The following is a 14,291-nucleotide window of genomic DNA, read 5'->3' as shown; positions in this document are numbered from 1 at the left end:
GGTTCCTGGCTATTTGTTGGACTGCTGAATACTTACCTGATCCTGTTCCCTGACCATCCTTTTTCCTGCTCCTCCTGTACTGCGCATCCGTCCTGGTATTGTGACCTCGGCTCCCACCTGACTACTCTCTTAGGGTGCCTCTTGTACTTCTCTGCTCTCCTGGTATTTGACCCCGACTTCTCCTGACCATTCTTTGCTTAATCCTTTGTACTGCGTAGATCTCTTGGTTCTGACCCGGTCCGTTCATGTTCCGTATTTTGTCTTGTCTGTCTTCCCTGCACATATCCTAAGTTAGGGACTGTCGTCCAGTTGTCCCCTGTCATCAGGACTCGTGAGGCAAGTAGGCAGGGCCAGGGGTGAGGGTGGAGCGCAGTGGTCACTATCCTTCCCCCTGTGTGTGTGTGGACATGACCGTTACAGATTAACAGGCCCAATAACCACTGTATCATGAATCCGCTTACTACCCTGACTGACCATGTCTCTAGCTTGACACAGGTGGTGCAGGAGCTAGGAGAGAAACTCTGTTCTTTTGAGTTCGGGCAAGGTTCTTCCACTCCTCTTCCCTCCAGTCCACATTTTGAACCCCAGATCAAGCTCCCAGAACCCTTTTCTGGAGACCGGAAGCGGTTTCTCTCCTTTAAGGAGAGTTGCAAACTTTACTTCCGTTTGCGCCCCGTGTCCTCCGGTCCCGAGAGCCAACGCGTGGGGATTATCATTTCTCTTCTACAGGGTGATCCCCAGGCCTGGGCATTCTCGTTACCTCCTGTGGTCAGTTGTCTGACTTCTGTGGAGGGTTTTTTTCAGGCCCTGGGTACCCTCTATGACGAATCAGACAGGGCCCTGGTAGCCGAGACGGCTCTTAGGGCACTGGTCCAGGGCCATCTCCCTGCAGAGGAGTATTGTACCCAATTCAGACGGTGGTGTGTCCCCTCAGGATGGAATGAACCAGCCCTGAAGAGTCAGTTTAGGTCTGGTCTGTCTGATAATTTAAAAGATCTATTAGTCAGTTATCAAATTCCAGAGACCTTAGAGGAGATGATGACCCTAGTTGTCCGACTTGACCGACGAGTTAGAGAGAGACGACAAGAACGACAGTCCTGTTCTCAGACTGTGTTCCAGCCAGAGGCCTTTTCCAGGGACAACACTGAGGCCTCCACCGAGGAACCCATGCAGGCTGGCATGACCCGGGGTAATCTTCGTCGCAGACGCAGAGAGTGCTTCTACTGTGGAGATCCTGGCCATTGGATCAACAAGTGTCCTAAGAGGGTCCTCTCTGACAAATCTCCTAAGGCAAGACAACCTAAAGACCAGGTACACCCTGATTTTTCTAAATATAAGCATTTGGTACCCATAACAATTTCTCTGGGGGTTAATAAGTGGCCGGGTAAGGCCTTTATTGATTCCGGTTCAGCGGCCAGCTTTATTGACTTTGAATTTGCTAGTAAAGTGTGTATTCCAATGTTTGCTTTACCTACACCTATCCATGTCATGGCTATTGATGCTACTCCCCTGATGGGTGGTACGGTGAGGTCATGTACCTCTGAAATTTCTCTGACCGTGGGTGTTTGCCACTCCAAGAGATGTTCTCTTTTAGTCCTGGAGAACCTACCGGTTGAGGTGGTACTAGGGTTGCCTTGGCTCCGTTTACATAACCCCACTATAGATTGGTCCAAAGGAGAGTTGTTGAAATGGGGACCTAAGTGTGACTCATGCTTGTCCGTGGTCCAGGCTGGGGTTTCAGTAAGGTCTAATACATTACCCTCAGTTATTAAAGAATTTTCTGATGTATTCTCATCCCCTACTCCAGAGGTTCTACCCCCCCATAGACCTTATGATTGCTCCATAGAGCTAATAGAGGGTGCCGAATTTCCTAAAGGGCGAATTTATAATCTTTCAGGGGCCGAACGCAAGGCTATGGAAGATTATATTAAGGAGAGCCTTGCTAAAGGGCATATTAGACCTTCAGTCTCTCCTATGGGAGCAGGGTTTTTCTTTGTTAAAAAGAAGGATGGTGGTCTTAGGCCTTGTATTGATTACCGGAGATTTAATAAGATCACTGTCCAAAATAGATACTCTCTCCCATTGATTCCGGATTTATTTAACCAGGTTCTGGGGGCAACCTGGTTTTCCAAGATTGACCTGAAAGGGGCATACAATCTAATCCGAATCAAGGAGGGAGACGAATGGAAGACAGCGTTCAATACTCCGATAGGACACTTTGAATATCAGGTGATGCCTTTTGGACTCAGCAATGCCCCAGCTGTGTTCCAAAACTTAATGAACGATATTCTCAGGGAGTTCTTAGGTAAATTTATTATTGTCTATCTTGACGACATTTTGATATTCTCTCCAGATTTCGAATCTCATGTGTCTCATGTCAAACAAGTATTAGAGGTGTTGAGGGAGAACCAGCTATCCGCTAAGCAAGAGAAATGTGTCTTTGGTGTACAGGAGATACTGTTTCTAGGGCATGTTTTGACTCCTCACGCCTTTAATATGGATCCTGGTAAGGTTTTAGCAATTAAGGAATGGGTAAGGCCTTCATCCTTAAAGGCTTTACAACGGTTTTTGGGTTTCGCTAATTACTATCGTAAATTTATCATGAATTTTTCTGTAATTGCTAAGCCATTGACCGACCTTACGAAGAAAGGGGCGGATTTGGAGAATTGGTCTACCAAGGCCATCTCTTCATTTGAAACCTTAAAAAAAGCATTTAGTAGCGCTCCCATTCTGATCCAGCCTGATCAGGAGAAATCTTTTATTGTAGAGGTGGATGCGTCCGAGGATGGCGCAGGAGCAGTCCTTTCACAAGGTCCTGCTAGCCTCACTAACCTAAGACCGTGTGCGTTCTTCTCCAGGAAATTCTCTCCCACGGAGAGAAACTACGACATAGGGAATATGGAGCTGCTGGCTATTAAATGGGCATTTGAGGAGTGGAGGCATTTTTTGGAGGGGGCAAGGCATCGAGTAACTGTTGTCACTGATCATAAAAACCTAATGTTTCTCGAGTCAGCTAAGAGGTTGAATCCCCGACAAGCCCGATGGGCTCTGTTTTTTACCCGTTTTGATTTCTCCATTACGTTCAGGCCGGGAAGTAAAAATGTGAAAGCAGACGCATTATCTCGGAGCTTCCATGCTTTTCAACCTACTGAGACGCCGCCTGAATCCATCCTACCAACAATCATCTTCTTAGCAGCTCTAACCCAGGATATCTCGGCTCGCATTAAGGCTGAACAACATCTGGCACCGGCATCCACCCCAACAGATAAGTTGTTTGTTCCCGTACAATTTCGTCTCCAGCTGTTGGGGGAGTGTCACGATTCTGCCTTTTGTGGACATCCGGGTGTTGAAGGCACTAAGGATCTGGTTTCTAGATCTTATTGGTGGCCCACTCTGACCAGGGATGTTAAGTCCTACGTGTCAGCCTGTGAGGTTTGTGCCAGGTCTAAGACACCTAGGACTCGCCCTGCTGGTAACCTACGACCCCTACCCATTCCCAGTAGACCCTGGTCCCATATCTCGATGGACTTTATAACTGACCTACCGCTGGCGGAGGGTAAGACTGTGGTTTGGGTAGTGGTCGATAGGTTTAGCAAGATGGTTCATTTCATTCCCCTGTCTAAACTTCCGAATGCTAAAACCCTGGCGTCTATTTTTGTGAGAGAGATTGTTCGTTTACATGGCATCCCGGAAAATATTGTTTCTGACAGGGGTATGCAGTTTGTGTCCAAATTCTGGAGGGCCTTCTGTCAAAGATGTAAAATTTCATTGTCTTTTTCTTCAGCCTACCATCCTGAGAGTAATGGGCAGACTGAACGCCTTAATCAGTCTGTGGAACAATTCTTGAGGTTGTATGTTGCTGATGACCAGCAATTATGGGTCAAATTCCTTCCGTTGGCTGAATTTGCTTTGAATAACCGTGTCAATTCTTCCGCTGGGGTCTCCCCTTTCTTTTGTAACCATGGTTTTCATCCCCGTTTTCATTCTGGGTCGTCCGTCTCCTCCTCTAACCCTGAAGCGGATAAACTCTCCTCCGAACTGTGCACAGTTTGGGCCCGGGTTCAATCGAACCTAGAAAAGGCTCAATGTTCTCAAAAACTCAAGGCCGATAGGAGACGTTCAAGGGGGGTAAACTTTCAGGTTGGGGATAAAGTATGGTTGTCCTCCAAGAATCTATCTCTCAAGGTAACTTCTAAAAAATTTGCTCCTCGTTTCATTGGACCATATAAGATCACGGAAGTGAATAACCCGGTATCTTTTAGGTTGGAGCTGCCCGAGTCATTCCACATTCATAATGTGTTCCATAAATCTCTGCTTAAAAAATATTTTGAACCGGTAGTACCATCAAAAGCCTTGCCTCCGCCAGTTCTTGTTAATGATGCTGTCGAGTATGTGGTGTCTAAAATAGTGGATGTCAGGAAGGTGCGTAATTCCTTGCAGTACCTGATTCACTGGAAGGGATATGGACCTGAAGAGAGATCTTGGGTACCTGCCAGGGAGGTTCATGCTCCTAGACTTGTTTGTAAATTTCACCCTGAAAAGCCATCGCCTGAAGTCTTGGGTCCGGTGGCCCCTTGTAAAAGGGGGGGTACTGTCACAGGGTTCCGAAGGTGCACTCGGTCCCCCATTGCCCGCAGACCTGTTGCTTAGCTTTGGGAATGAGGATCTGTGTTTGACCTCATTCCTAGGGCGGCTTTACTAGCTGGGTGGCTCCCTGCTCCTAGTCTGCCTTGAGCGCCGAGCTGATCACTCGGTGCTCGACTGGTTGGTCTGTCGATCATGTGACGCTGGCCACGTCACATGACCCTCACTCCCCACTATAAATACAGGCAGCCTGCTGGCTACAGGTTGCCTGTTAATTTCTAGGTTCCTGGCTATTTGTTGGACTGCTGAATACTTACCTGATCCTGTTCCCTGACCATCCTTTTGCCTGCTCCTCCTGTACTGCGCATCCGTCCTGGTATTGTGACCTCGGCTCCCACCTTACTACTCTCTTAGGACGCCTCTTGTACTTCTCTGCTCTCCTGGTATTTGACCCCGACTTCTCCTGACCATTCTTTGCCTAATCCTTTGTACTGCGTAGATCTCTTGGTTCTGACCCGGTCCGTTCATGTTCCGTATTTTGTCTTGTCTGTCTTCCCTGCACATATCCTAAGTTAGGCACTGTCGTCCAGTTGTCCCCTGTCATCAGGACTTGTGAGACAAGTAGGCAGGGCCAGGGGTGAGGGTGGAGCGCAGTGGTCACTATCCTTCCCCCTGTGTGTGTGTGGACGTGACCGTTACACCGCCCTTCTACTTCTCCAGTCTGAGACAACATCTTTTTCGTGGGAAAAAAGGATGGCGGCCTCCGCCCCTGTGTGGATTACAGGGCCCTCAACGATATCTCCAAAAAGAACTGGTACCCACTTTCCCTCATTCTGGATTTAATGGATAGAGTGAAGGACGCTAGGTTCTTCACCAAAATCTACCTCCGGGGGGCCTACAATTTCATCTGCATTCAGCGTTTTGCTCACAATTCGGGCGCTACGAGTATCTCATAATGCCCTTTGGGCTCTGTAATGCCCCAGCCATGTTTCAGCACTTCATTAATGTGACCTTCTTGATTCATATGTGGTGGTATATCTAGACAACATACTTGTCTTCTCCCAGACATTGCCGCAACACGAAAGACACGTCAAGTCGGTCCTCCACTGCGACAGCGTCAGGAAGCAGGGGACGTCATCTTCCCCCGGGGTCGGAGGGTGCGGCGTGGGATACGGGCCTCCCTTTGGCCTGGCAGAACCATGGGCTCCCCAGCAGCTACTGCGCATATTTAGATAATAGCTGTGGCCTTGATGGGGGAGGTTCCCGGTCCACACCCACACCCTCTGGCTATAAAAACCTGATTAGATCCTGGCTCAGTGCTGAGTTATTCCACCTTATGGTGAGATATACGAAGCTTCCTAGGCATTTTGTTCGCTGCTCCCTGCTGACTTTCCTTGTACCAACTTTGACCAACCTCCGCTTCTGACCCTGTGCATTCCGCCTTAGGGTCCATTCACACATCCGTATGTGTTTTGCGGACCACACATCGCCGGCACTGTAATAGAATATGCCTAATCTTGTCCGCAATTGCGGACAAGAATAGGACATGTTCTATTTTTTTCGGGAACGAAATTGTGCCCCGGAAGTGCAGGTCCGCATTTCCGGATCTGTGCAGCACATCGTGCGGCCCCATAGAAATTAATGGGTCCGCAATTCCGTAATAGAATTGCGGACGTGTGAATGGACCCTTAACCTTGGATTTTGCCAGACTACTCTGGGATTGTGCTTGGGTACCTCGTTCCCGGCTGCTACCTGCGGCTGTTTTTCAGTCTGCTGACTCTTCTCTCCTGCAGCTGCACAATTACACTGCAGCTGCATACACTACATAGACATTTAGAAATTGAACATTTGGAGGCGTTCGGTAGTCCACAAATGGTTACTCTCAATAATTTACAATAATCTACCAAATTTTCATGAAAACATTTCTTCTTATGTCAAGTATGTATAGATTCTTGAATTCTTCTTATATACCTAAAAACTTGGTATGTGTTACAACCATGCTTGTCTTCGCTCCTGCGATGTCCGTCTTCTCCTGGTGCTACCTCAGATGTTGTGTTGACACTGGCAGTATGCCCGGGCATCAAATGCTCAGAGGACATAGCACCTGACCATTCTCAATAATCAGTGCTTCTTCCAACCAATCCGGAAGTCCATCTTATCTGCCCATTAGGAGGCTCAATATTCAGACCAAACAGGTGGAAGGGTTTTACTAAATTTGAATACTGATGACCTATCCTCTGGATAAGTCATCAGTATCTGATCAGTGGGGATCCGACACCTGGGACCCCCATCGATAAGCTGTTTCGAGACAGCATCGGCGGTGCTGTGAGTGCCGCTGGCTTCTCGCAGCTCACCAAGCACAGCGCGTACATTGTATAGTGGCTGTGCTCGGTATCACAGCTCAGCCCCATTCAATTGAATGAAGCTGAGCTGCAACTAGGCCACGTGACCTATGAACATGTTGTCACTTGGCCTAGAGAAAGCTGAGAGAAAGTCATGGCACTCATAGGAGCGGCAGTGCCTTCTCGAACAGCAGATTGGAGGGGGTCCTGGGTGTCAAACCCCCACCGATCAGATACTGATAACGTATCCAGAGGATAGGTCATCAGTATAAAAATCTCAGAAAACCCCTTTAAAGTTGGACAACCCCTTTAAGTTCCTGCACTTTCAGGGAGTTTGGGATATGCAGAAAGATCACTCAGTAGTAGGTCATTCTGTTTTCCATGTTCACCAGTTTCCTCATAATGCAGTGATCTATGCATGCAATCAGGGGCGTACATAGAAATCACTGGGCCCCATAGCAAAAATCTGAATTGGGCCCCTTAACTCCGCCCACTACCCACCATGGCCCCTCCCACTTCCTGACCTGGCCCCTCCCATGCCACACCCCCATTAAATACATTTATACATGACCTACTGAAACTGTTAGGGATAAACATTTTTATTTTATTATTAACTAACTTTGTTGCAGTAACGTATAAAATGTACATGCATTTTCCAATAATTTGTTCTGTTTGTTTGCGTTTTGATAGTGGGGAAAAAAAAAAATTGGAAAAAAAAAAAATCAGTTTTACTTTTTTGTCACCATATTTGGACCCCTATAACTTTTTTGTAATTATGTATACGGAACTATATGGGGGCTCAAATTTTGCGGGGCGATCTGAACTTTCCATTGATACCATTCTGGGGTGTTTATGACTTTTTGATCACTTTATTTAAATTTATTGTGGAAAAGGAAGCGACCAAAAACGGCTAATCCGCCTTTTGGACTCTTTTTTTCTGTTTTGCTGTTTGCCATATGGGGAATATTTTTTTTATATTTTCATACAATGGGCGTGTCACTTGCCAGGCTTGCCAGAGTGGGCACAGGACAGTGGACACAGGGCGCAATATGTATGCCACACAACTGAGCGAGTGCAGGGCAGGAGCGCATACACATCACTCCTCCTGCCTCTGTCCACTGTGCTAAAGCCGGACGTAAGCCATCCCCCACATCTTAACCCCTTTGCTACCTGCGCCATTTTGTCATCACTCTTACCCCAAACCCCTTTAACTCCTTGCTGCTGATGCTGAGTGTGCACATATGTTTGTGTGTGTGTTTTTGGGGATTTTGGCTGGTTTGTGAAATATCATTTGGTGGCTATGTGCACACTCAGCATTAGCAGCAAGGAGTTAATATCCATCCAACCCCACCTAATGCCCTCAAAATGCCCAGGAAGGGGGGGGGGGTGTTAGGAAGGAGTAGGTGTAGGAGGAAAGCACACTGTCCTCTATGAGCCCCCCCCCCCAACCCCTAATGCCCCCCAAAAATCTCAGGACAGTCACAGTGTGCTTTCTTCTTTCTCCCCCATGTGCATTTTGGGGCTCATAGAGGACAACAGGACTCACTGGAGTGGGATTGAAGCATGTCCCACCCTGTCCTGGCTGTCCCCCTCCCCACCCCTCCTCTCTCTTGCTGCCTGGCCTGCCGCTGTGTCAGTGTCTGACAATCTGAGTATCCAGATGGATCTGACATATATTAGTGAGTGACATAACATACGGTACCTACTAGTCTCTGCTGACTGAGTCTGCTCTGACTCTCTCTCAGTCTCACTCGTCTCAGACAGCCAGGGGCAGGCCAGGCACTGCAGGCAGTGACACGGCAGGAGTCAGGACGAATGGTTCTGACTTACTTCAGGCCAGGGGAACACAGGTGCTTCTGTTCTAACTTCTTCCTCCTTCGTCTCCTCAGCTCAGGCAAACTGGCGACGGCAAATTCTCCCGCCTCCCTTGCGCCACTGGCCAATCAGCAGCTGCCTCAACAGAGTTGTCTTGTGCTGATTGGCCAGCGACTCGTGCACTACATGCAGGCTGGCTTGATCCTGATTCCGCGTCAGCAGACTGTCAGGATCAGGACAGGAGGTCAGGATCAGGTCAGAGGGGGGGGGGGAGGCAAAGAAGAGTTGCGGCTGAAGATTCCTGAAGAAAAGCAGCCGCATAGCCGGCCCGCATGTCATGAGTGGGCGGGGCCAAATAGTGTGGGCGGGGCCTTCTCTGCGCTCCGGGCCCCCCAGTGCCGCGGGCCCCATAGCAATGGCGTGGTCTGCCTCTATGGGCGGTACGCCACTGCATGCAATACTAACAAACTCGAAGATGGAACAATACATTTCCACACATTGGGCCAGATTTATCAATAGCTGAAGTCAGAATAATGGAGTGAAAAAGTCGCAAATTTTTGCACAATCGCTTAAATTGCACAAAAAATTGCGCCTTTTTTGGGCTCTGCACTATGCTCGGCAGTTTTCTGAAAGTGGGCGTGTTTTCTTATGTAAATTAATCTCTAGACAGATTTACTATTGCGACAATTTAAAAAGTCGCAAAAAAGTCGCTAAAAAATGCGCAAAATCACTCCAGTGTGGACCATGCTTATCTTCTGCAACTGTTTAAAACAACTTTTTTGTAAAGACGTGCAACTTTTTTAAAGCCGCTTACTGACGGATAAACTGCTATCGTCAAACCACATTTATCACAGTCTTAAAGGGCCGATCATGAATCTGACTTAGCTAACACTGACTTTAGCCATATGTGAAAGTGGAGTGAGCTGTCAGAGTAATGATAAATCTGGCCCATTGTGTGCAGCTGGAGATAGGGGCAATGTACTCCGTCTGCTGTGACAACTTTTTCCCCCATTGGATTTGTACACACATACAAGCACCTCTTATTAAAGTATAAAAGTTTAGAATCACTGGGAAAACCTCATAAGTTCCATTAGTGTCATTAGTTTTTATTCAATTTCATTCATTATACAGTATGTGCTAAAATTTTTGTTAAATTATAAATACATTTGCATAATTATAATGTATGTATTTTATTGATTAGTAAGTTAGACATCTTACCGGATACAGGGGATGTTCTTTATATCTCACTTCTTTTGCAGTATTAAAGAACATGGGAAAGAGATTAATCCTTGTCCAAGAAACTGTTATATTGCTGCCTTCTCTAGTAATAGTGATTTTATTGTGGTCGGGGGGGTCCAATTTAACTAATAGATAAAAAAAATAAAAATAAACAAGCAATAATTTGAAACAGAAGACTAGTCAAATATTACATTTATTCTATCTAGGCTATTATTCAAGATTTCAAGATAATCTAATCTGGAGTAGAGATGAGCGAAGTTTTGAAAAATTTGATTTCGCCGATTCACCGAAGTTTGTAAAGAAATTTGATTTTTTCTGAATTAATTCGCAATGAATCGCTATAAATCAGGTATACCCAGGCCACTCTGCCTAATCATATTCTTCCAACTTGGTGGCCCAATTTCAGTGTGAAGGCTTGGAAGTTAACCCTTTCACAACCATCGACGGTACATTTAACCACCTCCGGACCGCCTAACGCAGGATTGCGTTCCGGAGGTGGCAGCGCTGCGCAGAGTCACGCATATACGCGTCATCTCGCGAGACGCGAGATTTCGCTCAAAGCCGGCCCGCGCATGCGCATCGCGGGCCGGCAAAATTAAAAGAAGTATTTCGTCACCAGCCTGCCAGCAACGATCATTGGCTGGCAGGCTGGCGATTTTCAAAAAATCCAATCCAAAGTCATATAACAGATCATATTAGTAAATATGATCTGTTATATGGCTTGTCTGCTCCTGTGCTGGTCCTTTTCGTCGGTTGGATCCAGCACAGGAGCAGACTGAACTGTGAGTAGCACCAACACTACACCTTAGCCCCAGATCACCCACCTGCACCCCAATTAACCCTTTGATCACCCCTTTGATCGCCCCTGTCAATCACTAGTGAAAGGAAAAAAAGTGATCAGTGTAAACTGTCACTTTTTTTTTTTCACTGGTATTGGCTGTTAGGTTTTAGGGATAGTTTAGGCCCCTTGGTTAGGTAGTTAGCGTCAGTTAGCGCCCACCCCACCGCACCACAATCACTTTTATTCGCTGTTTAGCGTATCGCTAATCAGCATTTGTACTTTTATAGTATCTGTAAGTGATCAAAACTGATCACGGTCAGATCTATAATAGTATTAGTGTCACTTTAGTTTGCCCTCCACCCAAAACGCAGTGTTTGCCCGATCAGGCCTGATCGGTCGCCCACACGTGCGTTCACCCACGCCCGCCCCACCGCAGTGACAAAAAATTATTATTTTTTGATCACTGCACATTCATTTTACACGCACTGCGGCGATAAAAAAATCAGTTTTGATATTTTTTATCAACCGCAGCAGCCTCCGGTACTTCGCTAGCCTCCCCTTTGTAAGACAGGTTTGCTTTTTTTCTTGGGTAGTCTCAGGGAATACCCCTAAATTTAGTAGTCCAAAATGTCAAACAGGGGGTATTCTTCTGAAGAGGCCTACAGGATTCTGACCCAGTCGGATGAGGAGTGGGAACCCTCATCTGACGAATCTAGCGGGTCAGAATATGAACCTGTGGAAAGCAGTGGCTCTCTGACCCAAAGTTCGGACGAGGAGGTGGAGGTCCCTGGCAGCACCAGGCGTACCCGGCCCCATGTCGCTAGACCACAGGTTACGCAGGATCCGCTTCAAGAGCAGCAGAGTGGGGCTGTCGCTGCCGGATCACGTGGTGAGGCATACACCAGCAGCGCAGCCCTTCCTGGACCTAGTACCAGCACTGCCGTACAACATGGTGACGTGGCGAGCACCAGAAGGGCAGTTGAAGCTGGTACGGTGGCACGTGCAATAGTTACCCCGTCGCAGCCACCGCAAAGACAGGCCCGTAGAGCCCCTAGAGTCCCTGAGGTGCTGGCAAATCCTGATTGGCAGTCACCAACTTCAGCCGCACCAGTAGTTCCCCCTTTCACCGCCCAGTCTGGAGTTCGGGTTGAGACGGCTCAAATCGGTTCGGCCCTGGGATTTTTTGAGCTGTTCTTGACTGCGGAGCTCTTGGACTTAGTCGTGGCAGAGACCAACCAATATGCCACACAATTTATAACCGCTAACCCGGGAAGCTATTATGCCCAGCCTTTCCGGTGGAAACCAGTCCAAGTTTCCGAACTTAAAATTTTTTTGGGCCTTCTCCTCAACATGGGCCTGACAAAAAAGCATGAATTGCGGTCATATTGGTCAACGCACCCAATTCATCACATGCCCATGTTCTCTGCTGCTATGTCCAGGACACGATTTAAGACCATCCTACGTTTTCTGCATTTTAGCGACAATACCACCTCCCGTCCCAGAGGCCACCCTGCTTTTGACCGGCTCCACAAAATTCGGCCCCTCATAGACCATTTCAACCTGAAATTTGCAGATTTGTATACCCCTGAGCAAAACATCTGCGTAGACGAGTCCCTAATACATTTTACCGGGCGCCTTGGCTTCAAACAATACATCCCAAGCAAGCGTGCCCGGTATGGGGTCAAATTGTATAAGCTCTGTGAAAGGGCCACAGGCTATACCCACAAATTTCGGATCTATGAGGGAAAAGATCAGACCCTGGAGCCGGTCGGTTGCCCTGACTACCTGGGGAGCAGTGGGAAGACAGTCTGGGACTTGGTGTCACCCTTATTCGGCAAGGGGTACCATCTTTATGTGGACAATTTCTACACAAGTGTGGCCCTCTTTAGGCATTTGTTTATAGAACGGATTTGCGCCTGTGGCACCGCGCGAACTAGTCGCGTGGGCTTCCCCCAACGGCTTGTAACCACCCGTCTTGCAAGGGGGCAGAGGGCTGCCTTGTGTAACGAAGAACTGCTCGCGGTGAAATGGAGAGACAAGCGTGACGTTTACATGCTCTCCTCCATTCACGCAGACACGACAATCCAAATTGAGCGAGCAACCCGTGTCATTGAAAAGCCCCTCTGTGTCCACGACTATAATGCGCTCATGGGAGGGGTGGACTTCAATGACCAGATGTTGTCTCCGTATTTAGTTTCCCGCAGAACCAGACGCTGGTATAAGAAGGTGTCTGTATATTTAATTCAATTGGCGCTCTACAATAGTTTTGTTCTCTACAGTAAGGCTGGGAGAACAGGATCCTTCCTCAAATTCCAGGAAGAGATCATCGAGAACCTCCTTTACCCAGGAGGTTCCGTGGCCCCATCCACCAGTGTAGTTAGCCGTCTACACGAGCGACATTTCCCCAGTGTCGTTCCTGGTACCTCAACCCAACCGTCACCCCGAAAAAGATGTTGTGTCTGTAGCAGGAGTGGAATAAGGCGTGACACCCGCTATTTCTGTCCTGACTGTGCTGACCACCCTGCCCTATGCTATGGAGAGTGTTTCCGGAAGTACCACACACAGGTACACCTAGCATAGGGATCACATCTCACCAGGACAGGCACACAGGGCTATTAGGGCCCATTCACTCACAGCTGCTGCAAACCTCTCCTTTCACCTGGGATAAAGTGCATAACGTACTTCGCCACATCTTTGGGCGATTTGCGCTTTGCACATTGTCCCATGGGGAAGGAGAGGTTTGTTCTATAAAAGGTAAAAAAAACTAAACAAAAAAAAAAATACCGGTAAGTAAAAAAGTTAAATGTTCAGTTAAAAAAGTTTAAAAAAAAGTTTCTATGTTCTGTTCAACAGTTAATAAAGTTATTGCTTTGCGGCCTGGTTTTTTCTTTTTTGTTTTGTTTTTTTTACCTTTCAGGTGGACCAACCGATCGACTAGCTGCAGCACTGATGTGCATTCGGACAGAAGCATTGCGCTGCTGTCAGATTACACGCAAGTCGGTGTATGCGGCGCTGCAAGACGAGATTTCTCCTCTGCAGTAAAAGATACGTTTGCCGAGGCATATGAGCTGAGGAGGTGGCGGTGTTCATATACTTTGGCAAACACTTTGTATATATAAAAAAAAAAATCCCGGCAATGATTTATTCATCCACATCGATTGATGTGAATGGAGAAATCTGGTTTGCCAGGGCATACGAGCTGAAGTGGGTATGGATGTTGGGCGGAGCTCCTATGTCCTGGCAGACGCCTTTCCCCTCCTTTTTCTTTTTTTGGCAGAGATTTTTTCATCCACATTGATCGATGCGAATGAAGAAATCTGTGCCGTTCATTTTTTTCTTTCAGCCCAGAGGCTGAACGGAAAAAAAAAATCTCATTACCCGTATGCTCAATATAAGGAGAATAGCAGAAACTCCTAATGCTGGGCATACATGTAATGATTGCGGAGACCCTCAAATGCCAGGGCAGTACAAACACCCCACAAATAACACCATTTTGGAAAGAAGACACCCCAAGGTATTCGCTGAGGGGC

The 14,291-nt window shown here is 47.4% G+C and overlaps 1 protein-coding gene across 2 annotated transcripts in view; it reads right to left on the bottom strand.

Moving 5' to 3' along the window:
• The window catches only part of IL12RB1 (interleukin 12 receptor subunit beta 1), a 403,260-nt gene that overhangs the window by 242,208 nt on the left and 146,761 nt on the right, over nucleotides 1-14,291 (bottom strand). For both annotated transcript variants that reach the window (XM_040417823.1, XM_040417824.1), the window contains one exon: nucleotides 9,960-10,105. In XM_040417823.1, the coding sequence (XP_040273757.1) occupies nucleotides 9,960-10,105 (146 nt within the window). The remainder of the gene's footprint in view (nucleotides 1-9,959; nucleotides 10,106-14,291) is intronic.

Source organism: Bufo bufo, chromosome 2, assembly GCF_905171765.1.
Source record: "Bufo bufo chromosome 2, aBufBuf1.1, whole genome shotgun sequence".
Taxonomy (NCBI): Eukaryota; Metazoa; Chordata; class Amphibia; order Anura; family Bufonidae; genus Bufo; species Bufo bufo.
The sequence above is the reverse complement of the archived record's forward strand: the minus strand, read 5'-3'. Positions and strand labels throughout refer to the sequence as shown.